The sequence below is a fragment of the Mirounga angustirostris genome, unplaced genomic scaffold (assembly GCF_029215605.1).
Source record: "Mirounga angustirostris isolate CCGP_5_RB_7025 unplaced genomic scaffold, mMirAng1.0.hap1 SCAF_16, whole genome shotgun sequence".
NCBI lineage: Eukaryota > Metazoa > Chordata > Mammalia > Carnivora > Phocidae > Mirounga > Mirounga angustirostris.
The window spans coordinates 50,487,378-50,513,446 of NW_026991724.1; the positions used below are offsets into that span (position 1 = coordinate 50,487,378).

Here is a 26,069-nt window from a genome sequence, read left to right on the forward strand (position 1 = left end):
GGGGTCCTGGGATCGAGCCCCGCATCGGGCTCCTTGCTCCGCAGGAAGCCTGCTTCTCCCTCTCCCTCTCCCCCTGCTTGTGTTCCCTCTCTCGCTGTCTCTCTGTCAAATAAATAAATAAAATCTTTTTTCCCCCATAAATAAAATCTTAAAAAAAAAAAAGATTTTATTGAGAGAGAGAGCATGGGTGGGGAGGGGGAAGGGAGAAGGAAAGGGAGAGAATCTGAAGTTAACTCCGTGCTGAGCCCCACTTTGGGCTCCATCTCATGACCCCGAGACCATGACCTGAGCTGAACCTAAGAGTTGGACACTCAACCGACTTGGCGCCCCAAGATTAACATTTATTTTATTTTTTAAAGATTTTATTTGACAAAGACAGCCTGTCTTTGTATAGCTCATGTGCTAAGATGGCTTATATATTAATGTTTAAAAGAAATCACAATAGTATTTTGTGGCAGGCGGAAACGAGAAACTCAAACGTCAGTATCCATCAACAGGTTTATTGAACACAGGCTGTGTTTGCACCGTCTGTGGCCACTTTTGTAGGAGTGTCCGAGTTAGTTGGGACAGAGACGGGGTGGCTCACAAAGTCTAATGTATTTACTAAGTGGCCCTTTAGGGAACCAGTTTGCCAACCTCTGATGAACCTATTCTATGGTGTGAGAAGTCAAGGGAGTGGTTGCTGCGGGGGTCAGTGTTTGGAGGGGGCCCAAGGGGACTTCTGGGGGGCTGGGGATGCTCTGTTTATCCATCTGGGAGCTAGCTGCATGACTGGGTCAGTCTGTGAATCGAGGAGACTGTATGTTGTTGAGTGTACTTCTCTGCATATTACGTTAAACATCGATAAAAAGTTAAAAATGTGCTCAAGGTTAAAGATACTCAGATGAGAAGTCCCCAAGAGGAGAACCCTAATAACCACAGTTGAGCCCCCGGAATCCAGCTGGGCCCCTCCTGGATCACCCAGCTCCATGGCCTGGCAACTTCTTCTTCTTCTTCTTTTTTTTTTAAGATTTTATTTATTTATTTGCGAGAGAATGAGAGAAAGAGAGCACGAGAGGGAGGAGGGTCAGAGGGAGAAGCAGACTCCCTGCTGAGCAGGGAGCCCGATGTGGGACTCGATCCCGGGACTCCAGGATCATGACCTGAGCCGAAGGCAGTCGCTTAACTGACTGAGCCACCCAGTCGCCCTATTATTATTATTATTGATGCTGGAGAGAGTTGGGTTTCTGGCTCTTACAACCCAGAGTCCTCATACCCCATCTCCCAGCCATTTATTGTGTCACCTGCCCATTCCTCTGAAAAGTTCCCTTGGCTGATTCAAACTGGTTCAGGTGGAGGCTTCCATGTTCTCACACAATCCCAGGTCCCTGGCCATCATGATGGGTCCCTGGCTGATCTCCACCCAAGGGGAGCCAATCACAGTAGCCCAACCAGCAGGCCAAGCTGATGAGCCAATCAGAACTTTTCCCTGAGATTTTTGGATGCAAGGCCCCAGGCTGGTAATTAATGAGCCCTGAAGCCTTGTTTCTGTGGAGGATGCTGGTCCCAGAGAACAATGCTGACTCGTGAAAGGCCAGAGAAGGTATGGAGGGAATATCCTGATTGCCCTCAAATCTCTGCTTCGTTGGCCCCGAGGCCGGGAGGCACATCTGCCCTTCTCGGTCGGCGATGTGGGCCCCCCGAGTGCTCTTTTGGCCTGAGTCAGAGCAAGCTTGGTTTCTGTCAGGCTTAAAGACCAATGAGACCTAAGTCATTGCAAACATTGTCATCGACACATACCCCGCCCCACGCACACACTTAAAGCCACCGAATCCCTGGACACACACAGACCCTGACCCTCTGCGTCAGTGCATGTGTCTTTATTTCTGGGTGATATAAAAGAATAAACTTAAAAAAACACTCCAAATCAAACACCTTAATGGCTCCCCAAAGCAATGTGACCCCTTTTCCCACCCCGATAAATAGAGACTTCTGTCAGTCTACCCTCCCGCCCCCATAACCCCCTCTGCTATAGACATACTCTGGTATATATTACTCTACTCGGCAATAGACATTTCCCGAAAATACAAGTCCAGCCCTGCCACCTGACTCTCCCCGGGCCCCACGTCCCTGGGACTCTCCTTCCCCACCTCAGACCACCCTCCACTGCAGCACACTGGTGTCCTTGCCCCCCGTGGTCAGGGCCACGCTGTCATCCCACAAGAAGGCCACATTTGTCACGTGGCTGCTGTGTCCGCCGTATTTGTGGCTGAGGGCCTGGGAGAGGGAGAGAAAGAAGTGAAAGAAGGTGATCTGTCATGTTCATGGCTGGAGCCCCTGTGCCAGGCACACAGTAGGGGCTCAGTGACTGTTTCTGGCGTGAATAAGGATCAGGGAACCCAAGAGCCCCGAATCGCAGACACTCGGAGCAGAGCGTTAGCCCTAGAGACTGAAAGTTACCGAATTTGAGGTTCAAGAACAACCCTTGGGATCATGTCACGGCCTTCCTTGCACAGATGGGGAAACTGAGGCCTGGGGAGTGTTGCCTCACTCTCGCCCCCAAGGCTGCTTGTCACCTCCACCCTGCCAGCCTCCCGGCGGTGGGGGGGGAGGACTCACTCGGGGCTGACAGCAGGGGTAACTGAACAGGTGGACTTTGCCAAAGTCATCAGCTGAAGCCAGCAACTTCCCGTCATGGGAGCGGGCCACAGCGTTGATATCAGTACCATCTGCTCCTTCAGACCAGATCCCTGTGGGCAAGATAAGGGGTGGGTGGGGGTGAGAGGTCAGCTGGGGTCAGGGACCCCTGAGGTGAGCAGGCCCCAGCCTCCCTGCCTTCCTCCCACCTAGCTTGTCTCTGGCCAGGGAGGATAACTGGAATGATCTTTTTAATTTATTTAATTATTATTTTTAAAAGATTTTATTGGTTTATTTGATAGAGAAAGAGAGAGAGCATAAGCAGGGGGAGGGGGAGAGGGAGAAGCAGACTCCCCGTTGAGCAGGGAGCCCGCGACACGGGGCTCCATTCCAGGACCCTGAGATCATGACGTGAGCCAAAGGCAGCCGCTCAACTGACTGAGCCACCCAGGCGCCCTGGAATGATCTTTTTTAAATGTGTAATTGACCCTGGCCTTCCACTGCTCAAAACCCTTCTGTGGCTCCCTGGTGGCCTTGGGAGAAAGCCCAGGCCACCGCCGCTGCTGCTGCTTTTTTTTTTAATTTTTAAGTTTAGAGGTGCCTGAGTGGCTCAGTCGTTAAGCATCTGCCTTCGGCTCAGGTCATGATCCCAGGGTCCTGGGATCGAGCCCTGCATCGGGCTCCTTGCTCTGCGGGAAGCCTGCTTCTCCCTTTCCCACTCCCTCTGCTTGTGTTCCCTCTTTCGCTGTGTCTCTCTCTGTCAAATAAATAAATAAAATCTTAAAAAAAAAATTTTTTTTTAAGTTTAATTTATTTAAGTCATCGCTACACCCCAGGTGGGGCTCGAACTCACGACCCTGAGATCAAGAGCTGCATGCTCTTCCGACTGAGCCAGCCAGGCGCCCCAGAAAGCCCAGGCTTCTTAGCATGACCCCCAAGCTCTGGCCCACGCTGCTCCAGCCGCCTCCTCCCTGGGGCTCCCCTTGGACTTCGCAATGATTTACCCCTCCTGCCTTCTTGGATTTCTCCAAATGCCAAGTTCTCTGCCACCTCCCTGCTTTTGTGGGAGATGTGCTATGATTCCCTAGGCCCCAGGACTGCTTTCCTTCCTCACTGCCTCCTCATCCTCTAGGTCCAGCTTCGATAGCCCTTCCTCCAGGAAGCTCTCCTTGACTCCCTCCCATGCTGGGCTCAGGTGGCAGCCCAGTCTCAACCCCGCTGACTCTGGGTTGTCTGGGGACAGGTCTGTCTCCTTCACTGGACTGTGAAGCTCATGAAGGCAGGGACTGGGCTGGGCCCCGGGATAACCAATAAGAGACCCCGAAGACCACCAGTCAAGGATGTTTCTTGGAACTCCTGCCCTTGGTGGGACCTCCCCCATTCCAGAACTTACCAAACACCCCAAATCCCAGGACACAAGTGGCCGTGGCCCATTCCACATTCCTCACAGCATCTGCACTAGTGATCTGCTTACAGGTAGCTGGGTCCCCTGGGGCAGAAAACAGGGAGGTGCGGGGGGCTCAGAGCAGTTACTAACTTAATGCATTTCACAGTCCAGGGGCACCAAGGTCTGAGACAGGAGGCTGGGGTCCTAGGACTCATTCCACCTCTCCAGACTTGGATGAAGGCGCTAGATCCTGGGTGGTGACATTCCCAGGCCTGAGCAGGTGCATCTGCTCAGAAACCTGTGCCCCACCCATCGAACCAGAAAGGGGAGCAAATCCGAAGCCAGGAGACCGATCAATGAGAACAGCCCCTGACACAGGAGCTAGAGGAGAGAGGCCAGAAAGCCCTGCCCCCCTTCCGGGAAGTCTACTAAATCGCACACAGAAAGAGGGAAGCTGAGTGGGGGGCGGCCTTTGGCTTTCAGAGCACTCACAGTACAGAATCTCGTAGTCCCCGGAGTTGGTGACAAAGCAGCTGCTGTCCTGGGCCCAATCCAGGTGGGTAATAAAACTGGAATGGCCCTGCGGGGGGGAGGGGAGGGGTGGAGTTAGAACTGGACGGGGTGGGATTAGACCAGGAGAGGTGGAAGGCAAAATACAGAAGTAGGGTGAGAACACGAGGGGGCCAAAGGAAGGATACACGGCCTTTGGAGCGTGGGGGCGGGGCCAGACTACCATGGGCGGGGCCAGACTGATGGGCGGGGCCAGACAGAAAGGGCTTAGAACACAGTGGGGTTTAGAACAGGTGGGCACGGCTAGACACAGAGGGGCGGACTTGTAACACGGGGTGGGGGTGGGGGCAATGTGTGGGCGGGGCTAAGACTCCTTGAAGTGATCAGGGCAGAGTCAGTAGCGTTGAAGCTGTGCTCCCTTGAAGGAGAAAATTGGTTAATTCTGCAGCCCCTGGACGGGGTGGCGGCGCGGGCTGGGGGCCACTGCCCACTCACCGAGCACTTGCCCAGGCGGCTGACCTTGCGGCCGCCCTGGTCCACCGTGTACACGTACACCAAGTTGTCGTGGGAGCCCACGGTCAGGTACGCCCCGTCTGGGGGAGGGGGAGGGGGGGCTATGAGGAGGCACCCAGGCTCTACCCCCTTCTCTCTCAGACTCAGCCCCCGCTATTCCAGACTCCTCAGCTGTCCCAAGCTCCGTCCCCGCTACAGTCCTAGAGCGGCCCCTCGGCCTTGCCAACACAGGCACCACGCCTTCCCCCTGCTAGTGACTGAGCCTCAGTTCCCCAGCCTGGCTTCTCCAAGATCCCTGGGCCCCGCCGCTTACCTGGAGAGAAGCTGACCACTGAGATCTGTTCATTGCCATCGGTGTGGATCGCCACCAGGTCATGGGTCTCCGTGTCCAGGAGCAGCCATCTTTAAGGAGAAGGCATGATTGGGGGAGGGGATGTAAGCTGATCTGGTCGGGGGGCGGGCAGCAATCTGTGGGGCCTGAGGGAGGGACCCCAAAAAAAATTTGGAAGAGAGGCTGACTCCAGACAAATGCTGGGAGAACAGCTTGGTGAAGTCTCTTAATTACAGATTCTGCGGGCTCTGGGGACATAGGGTAGGGGGATGGGTGTCAAGGGACAGTTCTCAGGGACAGCAGAGAAGCTCTCCCCAAATGCCCACTCAGCTTTACCTGCCAGTCACCGTGCCCACGGCCAGGACAGAGCCACTGGGGTGGAAGCCAGCAGAACGGGCAGGGTCCTGAGGGGAGAGAGGAGACAGGGCTGAGAACGGGGGCCTCCAGTCTATCCGGCCATTGTTCCCCAACCTCAGATCTACCACAGACTTCCTCTGCTGCCACAGAGGTTCCCAAACCACCCTCCCTTCCTGTACCATGTCACCTCAAACAGAAAACATTCCTGCTGTCACTACTGACTGGAGCCTTTCATACTCCTGGGCTAAATTCCCACAGCTACTCACCCGTGACTTCTGTAGGTAACTTTCTAAGTGAGATTGTTGGGACTCAGGGTATCCATTTTTTTGGTAAGACCTTTGATAGGTAATGCCAACTTGCTCTCCATAAAATTCTATCAACTCAGGGGCGACTGGGTGGCTCAGTCGTTAAGCGTCTGCCTTCAGCTCAGGTCATGATCCTGGGGTCCTGGGATCGAGCCCCGCATTGGGCTCCTGGCTCAGCGGGAAGCCTGCTCCTCCCTCTCCCACTCCCCCTGCTTGTGTTCCCTCTCTTACTGTGTCTCTCTCTGTCAAATAAATAAATAAAATCTTAAAAAAAAAATTCTATCAACTCCTCACCAGGCATGTCCAAGAGCCAGTTTCCCCACATCTTTGTGAAGCACCCAGCAATGGGTATTTCCATTTTTTGAATGTTGGGGGCACTTGGTTGTTTCCCAGGCAAGGTAGCACCCTGGAATCACGGTTGGTTGGTTGGTTGGTTCACACGGTGGCTCTGACACTTCCTAGTTATATGACATCAAATAACCTTCCCTGTCCGAGCCTCGGCTGCCTCGTCTAGCAAAGGCAGAACATCAATCCTTCACAGGATTGTTATAAGCAAGATGTAAAGTCCTTAGAACAGTAGGCTGGTAAGCCAGATGGCGTACAGGAAGCACTCCACAAAGGCTGATTATGAGTATAATTACACGGTGAGGATGGGCAAGTGATTTTTTAACCTTCCCATGCCTCTTTCCAAGCGGGAATTGATCATCCCCACTGCCTTGTGGAGGTTGCGAGAAATTAAAAGGACGAAGTGGGTAATGTACTAAGCCAGTGACTCTGGTTGTGGTCAACAAGCTGCCCAAATCAGAAGAATCTAAGGGAGCTCATTACCAACTTGCAGATCTCGGGTCCCAAATATAGAACTCCTGAATCAGACGCTCTGTGGATGGGGTGAAGGATTCTGCATTTCTAATGACTCCCGGGTGGTTCAACGCCAGAATGGGGATGATGATACCCGGCCCTAACAATTTCCAGAGTGCACCATGCCCGACTCAGGAGTTCAAAGGCCATCAAGTGTTCTAGGATCAGCGGTAACCCGGCATTCCTGGAGCAAAGCCTCAGAGAGTGGCGCGGGGGATATGACGGACTGATGTTCTAGGGTCCCAGGAGGACAGGCAGGGGACCTTAAAAATTACACTACCCAGAATCCTCTGCACTGTGATTTGGGTCAGATGATCCGTTGGGCTCTTGTGGGCTCTGGAAGACAGAAGGCAGAGGCCCCGCTCTCCCACCCATCACCTGGGCTCTGAAATCAATGGCATTTGCTACCCTCGTGCGCAGTCGCCAGCTCTGAAAGGTGGGAGCGCAGAGTATCAAGACTACAGTGCAAACGGGGCCAGCGTTGGGTTGCTCTGGGGCAAGCCAGTCCACCAGAAGCCCCTACGACGGAGATGTTCGTGATCTGTGCTTCCCAATACGGTGGCCAGTAGCCATGGGTTTGATAGGTCGCTAGTGCAGGGGCGCCTGGGTGGCTCAGTCGTTGGGCGTCTGCCTTCGGCTCACGTCATGATCCCAGGGTCCTGGGATCGAGCCCCACATCGGGCTCCCTGCTCAGCGGGAAGCCTGCTTCTCTCTCTCCCACTCCCCCTGCCTGTATTCCCTCTCTTGCTGTCTCTCTCTTACAGATAAATAAAATCTTTAAAAAATAAATAAGTAGGGCGCCTGGGTGGCTTAGTTGGTTAAGCGACTGCCTTCGGCTCAGGTCATGATCCCAGGGTCCTGGGATCGAGCCCCGCATCGGGCTCCCTGCTCAGTGGGAAGCCTGCTGCTCCCTCTCCCACTCCCCCTGCTTGTGCTCCCTCTCTCGCTGTGTCTCTCTCTGTCAGATAAATAAATAAAATCTTTAAAAATAAAAAAAAAGAAAGGTCGCTAGTGCAACCAAGGAACTGAAGTCTTAATTCTATTTACGTTTTAAAGTTCATTGGCGAGCCACACATCCTGAACGGGGCAGCCCCAGAGCCAGCCCTCGCGGTGACCCCGGCCTCCTGGTTCCCAGGCGAGGATGGCACTTTCTTGAACTCGGTGCTCCTGACCCCGCCCTCCTGCCTGTGGCAAAGGCAGCAGCTGGCTTCCCCGGCAGGTGGGTTCTGGGCCTCCTTCCAGGGGAGAACCCGCTCCTCCGGCCCTTCCAAGCAAGTCCGTAAGCACCCAACTCTCTGCATCAGGGCGCCGGGGGGGCTCAGCGGGTTAAGCATCTGACTTTGGCTCAGGTCATGATCTCAGGGTCTTGGGATCGAGCCCCGTATCAGGCTCTGTGCTCGGGGGTGAGGGGGTCTGCTTGTTCCTCTGTCCCTCCCTCCAACTCCCACGTGCACACACGCTCTCCCTCTCAAATAAATAAAATCTTAAGAAATATATATATGTATATATATAAATCCCAGTGTGCTTAAACAGACTTGACCCTGAGCCCTGACACATTGAGACAGGCGGTTCTGTTAGAACAGGGTGCCAGGTTCCCTGTCCCCTTACCTCGATGATCCTACTCCACAGAGGCTGGTGGGACTCCGCATTCCACAGATGCACCAGCTTATCCTGCCCACATGTCACAAACTGGGCCCGGCTGGGGTGTGTGGCCAGGCCCCACAGCTCTTCCATGTGGCCCTGGCGCAAAGGGGAGACAGCAGCGTGGAGACGGCCAATCTGGGCCCTTGCCCCACCGAGCCTGGTGCCAGAAAGAAGTGCTAGACTAGGCACACCTGGGTGGCTCATTCGGTTGAGCGTCTGCCTTCCACTTGGGTCATGATCTCTGGGTCCTAGGACCCAGCCCCGCATTGGGCTCCCTGCTCAATGGGGAGTCTGCTTCTCCCTCTCCCTCTGCACCTCCACCCCGACTCCCCGCCTCGCTCATGCTTTCTCTGAAAACAAATAAAATCTTGGGGGCGCCTGGGTGGCTCAGTCGTTAAGCGTCTGCCTTCAGCTCAGGTCATGATCCCAGGGTCCTGGGATCGAGCCCCACATCGGGCTCCCTGCTCTGCGGGAAGCCTGCTTCTCCCTCTCCCACTCCCCCTGCTTGTGTGCCCTCTCTCTCTGTCAAATAAATAAAATCTTAAAAACAAACAAACAAACAAATAAAATCTTAAAAAAAAAAAAAAAGAGGTGCTAGACTAGCCCCAGCAACACATTGGGGCCACAGGGGACCCAGGGAAGATCCTTTCCCCAGTGTGTCCGGAGGCTGTGACTGAGCAGCCCCTGGCCCCGGTGTGTGGTTCGAGGCAAATCCTGCCCCTCTCTCCAGACCTCTATCCTCCAGTTTGTACATGGGGGGGGGGTGGGGAGCAAGAGAGATCCTGGGTGGGAGTTGGACCCTGGGAGTCAGGTGGCGTCCAAAAGGCCGTGAGATCCCATGGAGGGTACTTGGCCTGGGGAGTCTGACCTCAGCTCCCTCTGACTGATAGGTCAGGTGACTTCTCCCTGGATCCTCAGTGTAACCTTCTGTAAAATGGGACTCATCCCCATGTGTGTCTCATGACATTACTGTGCTCACTCGAATCATGGATGGGAAAGTGTCCGAGACTAGTACAAAGCGCTCACGAAATTAGCACTATATAAAACTAATAATTACGGGGCGCCTGGGTGGCTCAGTCGTTAAGCGTCTGCCTTCGGCTCAGGTCATGATCCCGGGGTCCTAGGATCGAGTCCCACATCGGGCTCCCTGCTCGGCAGGAAGCCTGCCTCTCCCTCTCCCACTCCCCCTGCTTGTGTTCCTGCTCTAGCTATCTCTCTCTCTGTCAAAAAAAAAAAAAAATAAATAAATAAAAAAACCAAAAACAAACAAAAACCTAATAATTACTATTATTAACATACCCTATTAATATACTATGAAATAACAATGAAGAGTGACGAGATAATTGTTGACATCAGTTTAACGATTAATGTTAATAATAAAGTTCTAATAATATACTAACCTATTAATTATATAATCAACAATATGTAATATTGATACTGTTTTTAGGGGTCTCTAAGGTCCCCTCTTGGCCTTGGGACATCTAGAAAGTTCCCCTAACCCGTGTTTTTCTTCATGCACCATGGAGACCAGAGCCAGAAGGAGATCTAAAAGCAGGAGCATGGATCTCAGCTAGCCTGGGACAGGGAGAATGCACGGAAGGAATGGAGGAAGCAGAACCACAGATCAAGGAGTAATTTTGGCCAAGGCTTCTGTGCCAGGCACCATCCTAAATGTTAAATAGGAACGGACTCATGGGTCCTTACAAACCCCCACGAAGATGGGCTCTGTTACTAGCCCATTTCCCGGAGGCACAGAGGCTCCTCACTTGCCTCACGTCACACAGCTAGTGAGCGACAGGGAGGTGATTCGATCCCAGGTAGTCGCACTGCAGAATTCCTGTTCCCAACCACCATACTATACTATCCGGCCCCTCGGGGCGGGGGTGGGGAAGGGGTGCTCACTGGGTGTGGGGTAGGGTTTGGGCATGCCAGGAGGGAGGAGCGGGCATTCGAGCTGCAAGAAGAAAAACGGGCAGACTCCACAGGGCCTTCCCAGATCCAGGGAGCTGGGACCTGGGAGGTGCGTGGCCCAAGGTGCGTGCAGCCCGTGGGACCACGTGCCCGGGCACTTACCGACAGAAATGGACAGCACCCCTGATCAGAGGGGCAGGGGGCGGCATGGCTGCAGCAGGGTCCTGGGGTCCCCCTGCTGTGCCAGCAGGTAACTCGCTGGACCACAGGGAGTTCTGGGGCGAGGGTCCTGGGACAGGGTTGGGTTTATGGGCTGGGTGCAGGTAAAGGGAAGGTGAGTGGGGTTTGCCAGGCCAGAGGAAAAGGGATGGGGCAGGGAGGTGGTGAGAAATCAAAGTGGGAAGAGAGATGGAGAGACGTGGGAAGGAGGGTAGACGCGGGAGAGGCACTCACCTGGACGAGAAGTGAGAAGCCCGTGTGGACAGAGCCCTGCAGGATGGAGTTGCGGGTGGTCCCCACGTACAGCGTGTCTCCCCGGCCCTCCGCCACGGTGCGCACTGGGCCGAAGTCCTCCGGGACCTGAGAGTGGGGGGTGGAGGCAGATGAGGGCAGGACGCACGCAGAGAAGGGGGAGGGGGAGACCAGCTGGGGAGAGGAGGGTCTATCTGGATCCCTGGTGTGTGTGGGGGGAGGTCCCCTCGCCTTCATAGGAGCCTCTCCCCCTCCTCACCTCCACCTCCTGCAGCTTGCTGTAGTCGGAACCCCAGAGGACCACCCGACGATCACGGCCCCCTCCGGACACCAGCGTCCCGTCCCGCAGGGCGCAGAGCCCAAACACACCGCCATCGTGGGCACCCAGCACCGCCTGTGTGATGCGGTTCCCACCTATGGGGGCGAGGAGGGGTGGCCAGGGGCAGGGATCAGCATGGGAGGCTGCCCCGTACTGCCCCGGAGAGCACCCTGAATGCTCAATTCTACATTCAGCCATTCACCCACCCACGACCTATCTATTCCAATACCTTCTCATCCATCCATTAAACCATCTGAACTAACATCTACCCATCCACTTTTGATCCATTCACCCCCTCACCCACCCATCCATCCATCTACCCCCATCCATCCATCCATCCATCCACCCACCCATTCATCCATCCACCCACCCATCCATCCACCCATTCATCCATCCATCCACCCATCCATCCACCCATTCATCCATCCATCCATCCAACCATCCACCCATTCATCCATCCATCCACCTGTCTACTGATCCACCCACCCATTCATCCAACTCTCATCCATCCATTCACCTCTTTCATCCAACTATCATCCACCTGTCAATCCATCCGTCTATCCAAACATCCGCCATCTGTTTTCCCATCCATCTACCCATTTACCCATCTATCCACTCATCTGTCCCTTTGACCATCCACTCATTTATCCATTAACCTATTCAATCAACAATTATCTTACTTGAATATACTCAGGGCCCAGCTTCATGCTGGGCAATACTGGGGACACAGTTGTGACCAAGACAATGTCAGATCTTGCCATCATGGGACTCACAGTCCAATTTCAGAGATAGACCTACTACCAATCAGTGGCAACCCAAGGTGGTTGGGGCTAGGATGCAGAAACCCAGGAGACTGTGGGATCCCATAGAGAACACCCAGCCTGGTAGGTCAGGGTGGGCTTCCTGGAGGAGAAGATGGCTGAGCAAGGATCTAAAAGATGAGCAGGAGTCAGCTAGGAGAACAGAAGGTGGAAAAGTGCTGTAGGCAGAAAGAACAAGGTGTGCAAAGGGAAAAGAGGACGAGAAAGCACGCACTATTTAGGGAACTGTAACAAACCTAGCCTGGGGTGCCTGGGTGGTGCAGTTGGTTGAGCATCTGACTCTTGGTTTCAGCTCAGGTCCTGATCTCAGGGTTGTGAGATTGAGCCCTGCCTTGGGCTCCATGCTCAGCACAGAGTCGGCTTGGGATTCTTTCCCTCTTCCTCTCCACCCCTACCCTCCCCTGCTCGTGCATGCACATGCTCTCTCTCCCTATAATAAATAAATAGAATCTTCAAAAAGAAATCTGGTGTGATGACATGTAACATCCAAGGGGCCAGGGAAGGCAGGGCCAGACCACGCGGGGCCTTGGAGGACCTCAGTGAGGAAAATGGACGTTGTTTTGAGGGAACTAGGGAGCAATGGAAGAGTTTGGCGGGAGAATGGGGTCCGATTTACACTTGGTTGAGAACAAATGGAATTCGAGGAGGCAAGACTACAGACCAAGGACGAGGGAGGAGACTGGGACAGGGACTCAGAGAAACAGTCCTCCTCAGGCCCCATCCTTTAACTCAGATGTGATGTCACATGTACATACATCATCCTGTCCACTTGTCTTTCCACCCACCCCGCAGCCCCACGGGACAGACCCAGGGGTGGGTCTGGGGATATGGAAATCAATCAGACCCAGTCTCTGCCCTCAGAGAACTCACGGTCGGCTGGGAAAGACACACCGCCAATGATTCAGAGCTTATTCTTAGCTGTCTGAGCTCAAGGGAAGCTCCAAACAATGCTGTGATGGAGGTAATATTATACCCATACTAGAGATGGGGCAACTAAGTCTCAGTCACAGAGACACCTGACTCAGGCCTGTCTCCCATATACCCATGTGCGGGGGGGCAGGGTGCCTGGCTTGGCCACTTGCTGGGTCATTTCCCTTCTCTGAGCCTATGGTTTTTCCTTTTCTTTCTTTTTTTGTTTTGTTTTGTTTTTAAGATTTTCTTTCTTCTTTTTTTTTTTTTTAAGTAATCTCTACACCCAAGTGGGACTCAAACTCACAAACCGGAGATCAAGAGTCACACGCTCTAGGGACTGAGCCAGCCAGGCACCCCAGGAGCCTATGGTTTTTCATCTGTGAAATGGGAATAATATTCAGTGCAGCCTTGAATAAGGAGCAACACGTATATGAAAGCAAACGTAACCAGGCCAAAAAACTCACTGATTGGTTCATGCCATCCATCTGCCAGCATAACCCATTCATTTCTTTGTTCACAATTCACGCAAAGGCTGGGGCAAGCTTTTATTCACCCCGTTGGCCTTTGCTGGGACAACAACACACCAACCCACTGGTTGGGACAACCATTTATTCATTCACTTGCTCATTCACCTCATCGCTCGCCGTCAAGGAGGACAGTGCACTCACTTACTCAATCTTCCAGTCACTGAGTAGGATAATTCACTCATTCCCTTATTCTTCATTCACTGCTCTGGAACAAACCATCCCTCTACCCACACACCCATCCATCCACCCATCCACCCACACCTGGGTTAACCAGCTCATTTGTTTTTCATTCAAACTTGATCCCTACCACAGGATTTGCAGGGGACAAGGGTAGAGAATAAGAGATTTCATGGAGGTGGGGATACCAGAGCTGAGCCTTGATGGGGGGGGTGGCATGGGAATTAGGCAAGTAAGGATTCAGACTGTTTTATCATATGCTCCACGCAAGCTGGGGCAGAGGAAGGCTCAGCCAAAGGGGGTTAGGGGTGACACTGACCTTTGCCCCAGACATAGAGGTTCCCCCCAGAGTCCCCGGTGATCACATCACCACCCTCCAAAAAGGTCACACACAGCACATACTTCGGTTTCTCGTGTTTCTAGGGTAGAGGAGAAGGGGAAGGTGTCAGAAGGTTGTTGAAGCAGAGAGGCTCCTAGAGCTTACCCCCCCGCATCCAGGACCGTGGTCCAGGGGATCCCCTCCACGCTTTTGGGTGTGAGGCCCAGTGTGGAGCATCCCATCTCCAACCTGCCTCCATGGATCACTCTGTGGCCTAGAGCTTCTGACCCCATTGTCTCCCTTGCCCACTCCCAGACCCACTTCCTGCCTCCTTTCTGACTTTTCTTCTGTCTTCTCTCTGCCCTGACTCTCCCTCTCCATCCCTGGCTCTCCCCTGTCCTCTGTTCCCGGGTTCCCCCTCTCCCCATCCCCGGGTCTCCTCCTCTTTGTCCCGGGTCTCCCTTTCTGTCCCCGGCTTTCCCCCTCTCCATCCCTGGCTCCCCCACTCCGCCCCTGCCCCTCTCTCTTCCCCTCTCCTTCCCCACCCTCTATCTCTCTGTCCCTCTCTTGGCCTTGCCCCACCCTTTCCTCAATATCTGTTTCATCTGTGCCCAGTGTTCTCAGGGCCTCCCTTTTTGGGGTGAAAGCCCCAGTTCTCACCAAAAACTGGTGAGCCCTGTCAGAGGTGCCCCTGCATCTTCTCCCAGGCCCTCTGCTTCCTGCTCAGTGTCTGTCTGTCTGGGTATGCATCTCTTTCAGCCAGTCGGCCTCTGACCTCGGTGTTTTTCCATATTCTCGGCAAGCATAGCACTGCTTACTGAGCATTTACTATCCGCTAGGAGATGCTATACTCTTCACCCCATTGAAGCCTCCCGGCTGCAGAGTTAAGGAGGATTATCCTCACGGTATGGATAAGGAAACTGAGGCCCTGGCGGGCAACACCGTAGCATCCCCATAATCTCCAGCCTCTGAAACCCTCTAGAACCCTCTGGAACCCTCTGGGGCCCTCTGTTTTGTTGTCTGCCTGGGTGTCTCTGCCTGCCTGCTTCAGGGCTAGCCCGTCCCCGCACCCCTGGCACTCACCTCAAAGAGGCCCTGCCGCTTGCTCAGGCCGCCCCCCTCCAGACTCCAGAAGTAGATGTGGGATTTCCCGCAGGTGATAAGCAGGGTGGGGTCTGTGGGGTGGAAGGTGGCCACCAGCACGGCCTCATTGGAGCACTTTGGGAAGTGGGGGAGATTCTGAATCAGGACCTCAAAGCCACCAGGGCCACCCCATGTAGGACTGCCCTATACAGCTGTGCGGGTTGTGCACTGCACACCCTAATTGCCTGTGTCTTTACTATACAGGCAAACTAAAGTACAGGAGGCAGGGCCAGCCGGCATAACATTATTGCCATCTTTGTCAACATAACAGCAGACCCTGGAGAGCCCCAACTCTGCATCAAGTGCTGTGCTCAGTGCTTCACCCATTAACTCCTGTAATCCTCACAGCACCCTGTGAGGTAAGGCTCATTAGCGGCCCCCATCACTGATGAAGACTGAGGCTCAAAGAGGGGATAACGTCCCTTGCCTTAGGCCACACAGCCAGGGAAGGGTCAAATCCACAATCAACTCCAGAGCCCAGCCTCTCAAACACTAAGTCTCTGTCCCCAAACTGTGGGCCCCATCCAGAACCCAGTTCTCCTGCCCCGCGCCCAAAATAGGCACGTGACCTCAGGCAAGTAGCTGTCCCCTCTACCATGCCTCAGATTACTCATCTAGAAGTCAGGCCACCACCCAGAGATGCAAGTCAACGTTTTGGACACTGCAAGGCTAAGGTCAGTAGCTGCCTCGCACCGACCTTTCTGTTGGGCCTGGTCCAGCATCCCCGTATCCCAACATCAAAGCCAAGGCCCTACTAGGAAGATGCTACCATTATCCCCATTTTACAGATGAGGCAATCGAGGCTCAGAGAGGCAAGCCTCTTGCCTGAAGTCACACAGCCACCAAATGGTAAAGCCTGGACTTAAACGTGAGTCTCTCTGGTTCCAGACTCCCAACCGCTGAGATCCAGGCCAGTCCCAGAGAGGTACCCCAAGGAGAGGGGATGAGATCAGTCACCCCACCTTGCCATCCACCACCTTGCCCTCCTTGGCCCAGTCCCACACAGAGAGCATGTGATCGTTGGATTCATCCACTGCACAGAGCAGGTTGCCCCCATTCTAGAAGGAGGAGAGAGGAAGGAGGCAGAGAAGGTGGGTCAGGATCCATCCCCTCAACACTTTGCCCACAGGGGCATTTCCCATGCAGGCCTGTTTTAAGATTTTCAAAGCTCCTGGCCCACATTATATGAAATACATTCAAATACACTCCCTGTCCAGCAGCCAGACACACATTTTAAAGGGTTTCTAGAATTTTCCTTTTGAAATGACCTGTCCCTAAGAAATATCTCCTTGGGGGGCCTGGGTGGCTCAGTCATTAAGCGTCTGCCTTTGGCTCAGGTCATGATCCCGGGGTCCTGGGATAGAGCCCTGCATCGGGCTCCCTGCTTGGTGGGGAGCCTGCTTCTCCCTCTCCCACTCCCCCTGCTTGTGTTCCCTCTCTTGCTGTCTCTGTCAAATAAATAAATAAAATCTAAAAAAAAAACCAAGAAAGAAATTCATCTTTATCCTCAGCTTTTTCTCTGCAGCCACCATGCGGTGAGGAATCCTGACACCACCTAATCTGTACTCTTATATGGAGTAACTTTAATGTACATGAAATTCCACAACAAAGTTGGTAAAATGTTGGGTGTTTATACCTTTGGTTAAACAGGTTAAGTTTGATTTTGCAGGGTTCACCCGTCCCCATACACACTGTGGCAACAAAATAGCTTTCCTCTCCCACCCCCCACCCCCACCCCAAGTGTTCTCAAAGGACTCCCTGGGCCTCAGAAAATCCGTGAGGCTCTAATCAGTGCTTCTTACATAATCGGGGGGTGGGGGGGGGAGGACTGGTTGTTTCTTATTCCTCAACCCCTTGCACATCAATACTTTGGTAGAATGCATTTTGATAAAAACGTAAAATATGATTAAAAAGCCCACCAATCACAAACTTGGATGCGGTGGGAAATGTCCAATTGCTCTACAAATTCCTAAAGGCTTACTCTTCAGTTCTGGGGTTATCTCACCCAGACCTGCCAACGCCCATCCTGCCAACACCCACCCAGGCCAGCACGGAGAACCACAAGGCCCTACACACTGGGTTACAATACCTAAGGGATAAGGACCTTTGGAGAATGAGAGCTGGTGCCAAAAAACACAACCAAGCATGGGCCGATCAAAAGATTGCCAAGGAGTTTGTCTGGGGACAATCAGGTCATGTGGGTCCCCGCCTCCCCCCGCAAGGGCTAACGGAGCAGCCCTGTGAGGTCACAAAGATGGGGGCTCAGCCTGGAGGGCCTGGATTTCTGCCAGGGGGCATGGCCTACACCTTGCATGTTACAGTGAAGGCGTGGCCCCACCCCAAAGTTGTGGGAGTTGCGGGGGGAGGTGGGGGTGAGGGCTTGCTCCTGACTTTGGAGCAAGGGGGCAAATGGCGGGCGGCGCAGAACTTACAGATTTGGAAAAGCCCACACAGCACACAGCTCTGTCAAACACCCCCAGGCCCAGCACATGTAAGGTGGAGAGAGAAACTGAGTCCCAAATGCGCACGTGGGGTGGTAGGGGCTGCAAGGAAGAGAGAGGCCTGTTACCTGGGGGGCCCAGCTGTCTGCCCCCCACCCCCACCCCACCCCCGTCTCCACGAGCCGCCCCCTCCAATCTGTTACCTTCCCCTCCTTCGTGGTGCCTGCTACCTGTCCCGTGGCAATGGTGACCATATCAGGGTGGACAGCCAGGCTGAGAGAGAGGACAGATGGACAGGGCTCAGGGGGAGGGAGGGGGCTCACGGCGGCCCGGGACCCCTCCCAGCGCAGGCCGAAGTCTAAGGCCGGGCTGTTCATTCCACAAGCTGGTTGAGTGAGTTATTCAGCCAATAAACAGCAATGTTGCCCGTTAACAATAATGGGGGCACGTTCTGGGTACTCAGGCTCAGAAGCAAGACTCTGGCCTGGGGTCTCTAACTCAAATACCCGCGGGGCTCAGGCCTGGACCCAACTGGTAGCCAGGAGAGTGCACCCATTTAAACGGGCTGTCTCTATCTGGCTTCCAACACGCTGTGGGATTGTCTGGGGCGCCAGCTAGGAGTTTTCGAAAGAAGTGAAAAATCCACGCATTTGAGTGAATTCACCGACCTTTAAAATACTGATAAGCGGGCGCCTGGGTGGCTCAGTTGGTTAAGCGACTGCCTTCGGCTCAGGTCATGATCCTGGAGTCCCTGGATCGAGTCCCGCATCGGGCTCCCTGCTCAGCAGGGAGTCTGCTTCTCCCTCTGACCCTCCCCCCTCTCATGTGCTCTCTCATTCTCTCTCTCAAATAAATAAATAAAATCTTTAAAAATAAAAAAATAAAAAAATAAAATAAAATAAAATACTGATAAGCAATCCATTCCCGCCCCCCGCCCCCCCAGTTCAGCCTGTAGGCCCAGCAAAGGCCTGGCCCCGCCCCTCCCAGCAGGGCCCCTCCCAGGCCTTTACCATTTGATGTCATCGTTGTGTCCCAGGTAATGCCGCTGTCTCTGCTCCTCCACGCTGTACAGCACGGCCACGGAGGCCACGAAATACACTATCTCGCCGGTGGGCAGCAGGTAAAGGTTGGCCCGGCAGTCTCGGCCGCGGTAGCCATAGCTGGAGATGCCCGGGGCAGGTCAAGGAGCCTGTTTTACATTGCACATGCGCACTGACTGCCAGGCTCAAGAACTGGGCTTAGGGGCGCCTGGGTGGCTCAGTTGGTTAGCGACTGCCTTCGGCTCAGGTCATGATCCTGGAGTCCCTGGATCGAGTCCCGCATCGGGCTCCCTGCTCGGCGGGGAGTCTGCTTCTCCCTCTGACCCTCCCCCCTCTCATGTGCTTGCTCTCTCTCATTCTCTCTCTCAAATAAATAAATAAAATCTTAAAAAAAAAAAAAAAAAAGAACTGGGCTTAGGTTTTCCTGCTTCCACTCTGATCCCCGGCGACGGGGGTGGGGGCGGGGGCTGGGGTGTGTGTGTGTGTGTGTGTGATGGTATCCCCCCGCCCCAGCAATATGTCCACCAAAATATTAACCCTCGGAACCGGTGCATGAACCCTTCCCACTCACTTGGGAAAGGAGTCTTTGCAGATACAATTAAGGATCTCAAGATGAGATTATCCTGGATTATCTGGGTGGGTCCTAAATCCAAAGACAAGTGCCCTTGTAAAGAGTCAGAGAGGAAAAGACATGAACACCGCGGGGGCTGTGGGATGGAACCCACAGGAAAATCAAGAGACTGGAGTGATGTGGAGGGGCTACAAGCCAAAGAGCCCCAATGGGCTGCCGGCAGCCACCAAAAGCCAGGAGACAGACAGGGGACAAGTTCTCCCCCAGAGCCTCCGGAGGGAGTACGGCCCCGCCAGCACCTTGACTTTGGATTTCTTTCTTTCTTTTTTTTTTTAAGATTTTATTTATTTATTTATTGGAGAGCGGGAGAGAAACAGCATGAGAGAGGAGAGGGTCAGAGGGAGAAAGAGGCTCCCCGCTGAGCCGGGAGCCCGATGTGGGACTCGATCCCAGGACTCCAGGATCGTGACCTGAGCCGAAGGCAGTCGCTTAACCGACTGAGCCACCCAGGCGCCCCTTGACTTTGGATTTCTGGCCTCCGAGAAACTGTGAGAGAAATTTTTGTTTCAAGCCACCAAGTTTGTGGTAATTTGTTACAGCAGTCACAGAACACCAATCTAACCCCCGCCCCCCTCTCTCCAGAAGGATCCTGTTAAGACCTGTTAACACTGTTAGCTCACATCTGCTCCAACCTTCCCATGGGTCCCAAGTAACTCAGAGCAAAAGTCAAAATCCTTACGAAAGTCCAGGCACGAGGCCTGGCCTGATCTGGGCCCGATTCCTCATTCCTCAGGCAGGCTCCACTCACACTGGCCTCCTCTCTGTTCTCACCTCAGGGCCTTTGCACTTGCTGTTCCCTCTACCTGAGTCCTCCTCCCCTTCATCCCTCCATGGCTCCCTCACCTTCTTCGGGTCTCTGCTCAACTGTCAGCTCCTCAGAGAGGCCTTTCCTGCCCTTGCTATTTAAAACTGCAAGCTCATGCACCCTCACTGCCTCCCCTCCCCTCCCCTCCTCCTGTTTCCGTCATACACTCATCAGAATCCCACACGGTTTAACTGTCTCCCCAGCTAGAGTATCTGCTCCAGGAGGGCAGGAATCTTTGTCCATTTTGTTCACTGCTGTATCCCTTGTGCCCAGATCAGAGCCTGGGACAGAGCAGACATAGGAATTTAGTATCTGATGAAGGAATGGCTGACTCCTCTGTTCAGAACTTTGTGTGGCTCCCCCCATTGGCCTGGCTGGGCCTTTTCTGGCCTCAACAGGGCTTCTGCCCTCCTTGGCTCTCTCTGATCTTGGAGTCCCTCAAAATGTCAAGATCATGGGATGCCTGGGTGGCTCAGTCGGTTAAATGTCTGCCTTCAGCTCAGGTCATGATCCCAGGGTCCTGGGATTGAGTCCCACATCGGGCTCCCTGCTAGGCGGGGAGCCTGCTTCTCCCTCTGCCTGCCGCTCCCCTTGCTCGTGCTCTGTCTCTGATAAATAAAATCTTAAAAAAAAAAAAAAAAAAAGCCAAGATTATGACTCCAAGCCTTGACACTAACCTTTCCCTTTGCCTAGTACATTCTACCTGCTACTCTTCTCAGCTGTCACTTCCTCCACTGGCCTCATCTCACTCATTAATTACCTGGTTCATCTGTTAACTGTCCCTATTCCCCAAGGAGACTGTGAGTTCCACAGTGGCCAAGACTGGGCTGTTTCATTCACTTCTATAACTCCTCCTCTGGGAAGCCCTCCCTGACCCCCAGGCTGGGTCAGCTGCCCCTCTGGTTTCCCCTATCCCAGCCCTGATCACTGTGGGTTGTCACTGTCAAGGAGTCTGTCCCCACACTGGACAGGGAGCCCTAGTAGGGCAGGATGTCATGGTGACTACTGGGTGCCCAGCCCTTGGCCCCAGACGGTCAGAAAAAATCTGAATGAATGCTGATCCATGTATCGTGACCCCACAGAAAACTGCTTTACCCTGCAGTTACTTTGGAAGCGGGGCATCTGAGGCCCACACTGATTTCTGCAGCCTCGGCTGATCTAGCCTGGTACAACAGCTTAGTATGCTTGGATTCTCGTGAATATTTCCAGCAGTCTCGAAGAGACCCTGGGCTCCAACAACCCTGCCTCCTCCAGAGCCGAAACCAAGCCCAAGAGAAGAGAGGACAAGGACTGGGTCCCTAGGATGCTGATCCCAAGCCCCAGTGGGCTTTTTGGAAAAAGCCTGGGCCACACAGTCGAGCATTCTTTGCCTCAGAACTGTTCTGACTCCCTAGGACAGGGCTAGGTCCTCTCTCTTGGACTCAGTTTTCTCATCCAGGAAGTGGGGGTCATAATTCCCAACCAGCAGGCTTCAGAGAGCTCTCGGAGGCTGCTGCTTGTGCAAATACATTCTCAGTTCTACAGAAGAGAAGGATCGTATCATTCACCACGCTTATCCATAAAACACTTTAGAACAGTGCCTGGCACCTAAGTCCACAATAATGAGTAGTTACTATGCTATCAATCCCCGTTTATGAGGCACATATTTTGAGCTTGGCACCTTTACACACTGTTTCATAGCCTTATGAATCTCAGATCACAAAACCCATTTTTCAGGGGACACAACTGAGGCACAGAGAGGCGAGGTGACTTGTCCAGGGTCACACAGCCAGGCAGAGGCTGGGCCGGGGTTTCAACCCATTTCTGCTAGGGTTCTTCACCATTTCCAGCTTCTTCAATTTCTCAAATATGCCAAGCTCGCTCTGGCCACAGAACCCTCATACCTGCCGTGCCCTCTGGAACGTTCTTCTTCTAGTTCTTCCTATGCTGGCTCCTAATTGCTCAATTCGTGCAGCTCAAAGGCCCCCTCCTCAGAGAAACACGGTGACTCCTCTCACATGACCTTGGGTTCCTGTGTTCCCAGCATTTACTACTTAACTGAAATTACCTTGTTTGACCACTGGCTTCTGGTACCTTCTCTCCCACCCACCCCCCAACCCCCTTTAGAAGGTGAGCTCCAGTTCACTCCTGGAATATAGAAGAGAATCGGACATATGGAAGGCACTCAGCAAACATTTGCTGCCTTCGTGAATCATAAAAGGTCATTTCATCTAATCTGCTTTCCTCTGGCTCCCTTCTGACTCCAGGGTCATCCTGACCCCTCAGGCCACAGAGGCCTACAAGTCCCTCCTGATTCAGCACAAAGAACGTCCCCCCCAAAGTCTCATTCCAGAAGGGCTTTTGTCCCCTCCCGACTGGAGGATGAGGGGCGGGGAGGAAGGGATTAGAGCAAAAGGATACACCCAGTCCAGTTTGAGACGGCTGGACGGCAGCTCCGAGCGCGTGTCCAGGCTGTAGGTGGGTGCCAGCTCGTCCGGAATCAGCATGGGCACAGGGCGCCCCCTCAGGAACATTTTCACAGAGCCCTCCTCTGCCAGGACACCCCCAGAGGTCAGGCGCTGACACCAGCCCCTATCCCCTATTCCCTCTCCCCTTCGGGCTTCACTTAAAAAAAAAAAAAAAAAGATAATAATGGGCGGGGAAACTGAGGCCAGAGAGGCAAAGACTCCATAAGCCAGGTCCCCTGACCTCCAGCGATCCCCAACCATGCCCCTCCCCCTCTCCCCACTCACCCATGCTGAAGATAACTTCTTTGGTTTTGCTGCCAGGAAAGGGGGAGAAAAAGCGCCCTAATTAGCAGACGGGTCAGAAAAGGGGAGAAACCACTCCCCTACCGCACCGCTCCCCGGAGGTCTCTGATGAATAATGGGGGCCGCGTAAGGAGCGGAGCGCTGCCTCTCTGCAGGCCGTGTGCTTTGCTCGGTTGATCTTGCAGAGCCTAAGACACAGGCCCAGAGAGGCAGTGATCGCCAGAGATCACACAGCACGAAGTGGCAGGGACGCGATCCTGGAAGACGGGAGTCACCAGGGACCCCTCCCTCCTAATCAGCACCGCGCTCCCAGCGCTCCCCACCCCCAGTCCCACAGTGACCCAAACTTCAAGCAGCAAGGGAAGCGGTGAAGGGGCGTGTCTCCACGTTCCCTTGGCGGGCGGGAAGGGGTGATACTCGCGGGCCCAGGTCCCTGGCGAGGGCGAGGGGAGACCTGGGATCCAGGCCCCGGGGGGTGCAGGGAGGAGGGGGTCTGCCAGAGGGTCTCACCCAGCTCCAAAGCTACTCATGGCGGCGGCCGGCGGAGCGTCGGGGCCGGGGGTGGAGCCGGGACGGGCTCCGCCGCTTCCGGCCCTGGGAGGCGCCCGCGCCGCCGCGCCCTGCCCCGCCCTCCGCGGCCGACCCCGCGAGCTGGCCGGTCACACTGGGTCTCAGATCCCGGGCTGTGGGGTCCTGACACCAGGCTCTTTTGGGGGTGGGGGGAGAGTGTTGTTTGAGAACAGGACTAGCGGGAGTGTCTGCCTGAGTTCAAACCCCACCTCTGCCACTTCCTAGTAGTGTGGACAAGTTGCCCAACCTCTGCCTCGGTTTCCTTGTTTTCAAAAAAATGGGGATAATAAGAATACCTACCTCGCGGGGTGATTGCGAGGATTATGTTGGTTAATTCATGCAAAGTGCCTGGAGTTGTGCCTAGCACATAGCACTATGTACGTGTTTGCTATTATTTGAGTCGGGTTGAAATGTGTGGTTTTGACCTAATTCCTGCCTTAGTTCAGCCCCCAGGCCCACAGCATCGTGACTCCATCCTCAGGTTTTTACTCCGCCCAGACCTTCAGTGTGGTCCTGCCTCCAGGGAATTGACCACGCCCAACATCCCCGTCACACCCACCTCCCTTTCTGATCTCTCCCCAGACTTGACTCCTCTCTTGATAACTGAGTGCTCCCCCCTGAGCCCTCGGGTCCCCCCAGGAATTCTGACTGCGACCACTTTATCGGGATCCAGTCCCTGGGCTGAGTCCCTTCAAAGCCTCCAGGTTGGCTCCGCCTCCTGGTGTTGGGCCACGCCTATCTGTGGCTCCGCCCCTCTGGTCTGGTCCGACTCCGCTGCCCCTGCTTCTTGCACCTGACATGCCACCAGCTGGTATTGGGCCCAGTGATCCCCACCCCAGGCTCTGATTCTGCCCAGGCTCACACTCTGCCCATGCCCTCAAATCCCAATTATACCCGTGCCTCTATTTCCCTATTCCCTGCAGACACTGCTCTGAGGCTTCTGTCCCGGCCCCACCCCTGAGATTCAAGGGAGACGCTTTTACCTTAATGGCCACGCCCACAAGCCTGGCTCCCCCTCGATTTCCATTGTGGCTTACCCAAAGGACCCTAACCACTCACTTCTAAGTCGTAGTGCAGCCTCTTAAGGCTTGACCACGCCCCTCGATGCTGGCTGCGCCTTTCCAGGCCTTCCCCTTGGACTATGCTCCCTCAAGATTGGTCTCTCCAAGCCTCCGTCTAGTCCCCGCATTCGGAGCTACATAGCCTCGCTCTAAGTTATCACCTCGGGGCCTGGGGCATCACCCGATAATTCCCCATCCCCTTTCCCATGCCTCTCTGGGGTCCTGGCCGCACCGTCGGTGACACAACCCCACCGCAGACACCTACCCTTCCTTTTTAGCGCTACAATTGCTGCTAGAAGATGTGGTGCGGCTGCGGGGGTCCTCGCGGCGCACCGAGGCGAGGCGCTCTGGTGACAAATAGCGGCGGGCACTGCGAAGAGAGAGCACACGGTTAGGAGCCTGTGAGGTTAGCAGGCCGGTGTTAGAGGCGGGCGAGAACCTCCTGGCACTTCCCATCGCTGGAGTTCGAGCACCTGAGCCCATCCCTCGCCGTAGAACAGCCTCCGTCTCCCGCAGGGTCTTGGAGGAGGCTCGGGACCCCGGCTTCCGTGCCTTACCTGCGCCCGGAGGTCGCCTCCTTCTTGGGGGAGGATGGGGAGGTGGCATAGCCGCCCGGGCGCCGCGGAGGCCCTGCGCCATTGAGAGGCGTCCTGGTGGGAAGGCCTTTCAAGAGCTGACACACTAGAGGAAGAGGATGTGGTCAGAGGACAGAAGTAGTGAGGATGACCTCTCCCCATCTCATCCCTCTGGTCTAGCAAAGATACCCGAGGCTGTGGTGCCTAAGCGTGGAGGCGCTCGGCCCTTGGGGGTTCCCCGCGCGCGCAGCGCAGCACCCTGCTCTTCGCATGCCCGCAGGCGACGCAACGCGTCAGCCAGCGCCGCCTTGAGGACCGCGAGCTCGTCTTCCTGCAGCTGCAGCCGCTGCTCCAGCGCCGACACGCGGTCGTCCACCTCCATGCCGCTCGTGCCCGACAGATTGTCATCTGGAAGGAAGGACAGCGCGGGCTGCGGGGGCCACTCCGGAACTCCAAGGCTCAAGATGTTCCCCCGCGTCCCCCACCCCCACCCCCGCCTCCTTCCCGAGTTAAAGCGGGGCCAGCCACCCCCCCTTCCTCTCCCTCAACCTGCGAGGACGCTCGCCAGGAAGACGGCTCCGAGGGACAAGGAAATCCCCACCGCTCTCAGACCTGTGCTCCCACACTCCTCTGCCCGCCCTGGAGGTGTGACCTTAGGGAAGTCCCTTCCTCTCTTACTTTCTAAGATTCTACCAGTCAAGAGCCTCTCGGCTCTGATTTCAAGATTCTATGACTAAGATGCTAAATTAACTATGAGTGATACCAATATTTGTATCTTTTTTTAAGTCGGCTCCACGCCCAACGTGGGGCTTGAACTCACGACCCTGAGATCAAGGGTCGCATACTCTACCGACTGAGCCAGCCAGGTGCCCCCATACCAATATTTTTTAAATGACACCGACTTAATCCTAGTGACACCAACGTTCTAGAATTGATCCTCAATATTCTCTGACGAATATCAATATTTTACCGCAGGTTCTAACGTTTCCTTTCTGTTTCTTAAGACTTTCCAAGCCAAAAAGGTCATGCCTGGTCCCTCCTCTTCCCCTTCTCTCCTCTCCGTGAGGTTCAACCC

The 26,069-nt window shown here is 54.5% G+C and overlaps 1 protein-coding gene across 4 annotated transcripts; it reads right to left on the bottom strand.

The window, feature by feature from the left end:
* Nucleotides 1–1,811: 1,811 nt before the first annotated feature.
* Nucleotides 1,812–25,385, bottom strand: EML2 (EMAP like 2). Of its 4 annotated transcripts, XM_045891763.3 has the most exons (21): nucleotides 25,184–25,381; nucleotides 24,977–25,100; nucleotides 24,685–24,789; nucleotides 22,771–22,799; nucleotides 22,439–22,568; nucleotides 18,573–18,722; nucleotides 17,766–17,835; nucleotides 17,554–17,664; nucleotides 16,084–16,179; nucleotides 15,062–15,196; nucleotides 13,979–14,078; nucleotides 11,163–11,317; nucleotides 10,886–11,011; nucleotides 8,486–8,617; nucleotides 5,694–5,761; nucleotides 5,340–5,428; nucleotides 5,009–5,106; nucleotides 4,496–4,583; nucleotides 4,010–4,105; nucleotides 2,599–2,729; nucleotides 1,812–2,256 (listed from the first exon to the last, which is right to left on the bottom strand). In XM_045891763.3, exons 1-21 carry the CDS (start codon nucleotides 25,374–25,376, stop codon nucleotides 2,131–2,133), a joined length of 2,352 nt encoding a protein of 783 aa, XP_045747719.2. In that variant the 5' UTR covers nucleotides 25,377–25,381; the 3' UTR covers nucleotides 1,812–2,130. The 4 variants fall into 4 exon arrangements, 3 of the variants coding, with proteins under 3 accessions (XP_045747719.2, XP_054367437.2, XP_045747717.1); XR_010408272.1 differs by lacking the exon at nucleotides 5,009–5,106 and having other exon boundaries at nucleotides 25,184–25,385; XM_054511462.2 differs by lacking the exon at nucleotides 8,486–8,617 and having other exon boundaries at nucleotides 25,184–25,384.
* Between the last annotated feature and the right edge of the window lie 684 nt (nucleotides 25,386–26,069).

Coding starts and splice junctions, on each gene's coding strand:
- EML2 (XM_045891763.3), bottom strand. CDS start 25,376: ATGGAGGTGGACGACCGCGTGTCGGCGCTGGAGCAGCGGCTGCAGCTG. Junction 8,618..10,885: donor GCTTCTCACTTCTCGTCCAG/GTGAGTGCCTCT, acceptor CCTTTGCGCCAG/GGCCACATGGAAGAGCTGTG. Junction 2,257..2,598: donor ACCCCTGCTGTCAGCCCCGA/GTGAGTCCTCCC, acceptor TCCCTCTCCCAG/GCCCTCAGCCACAAATACGG.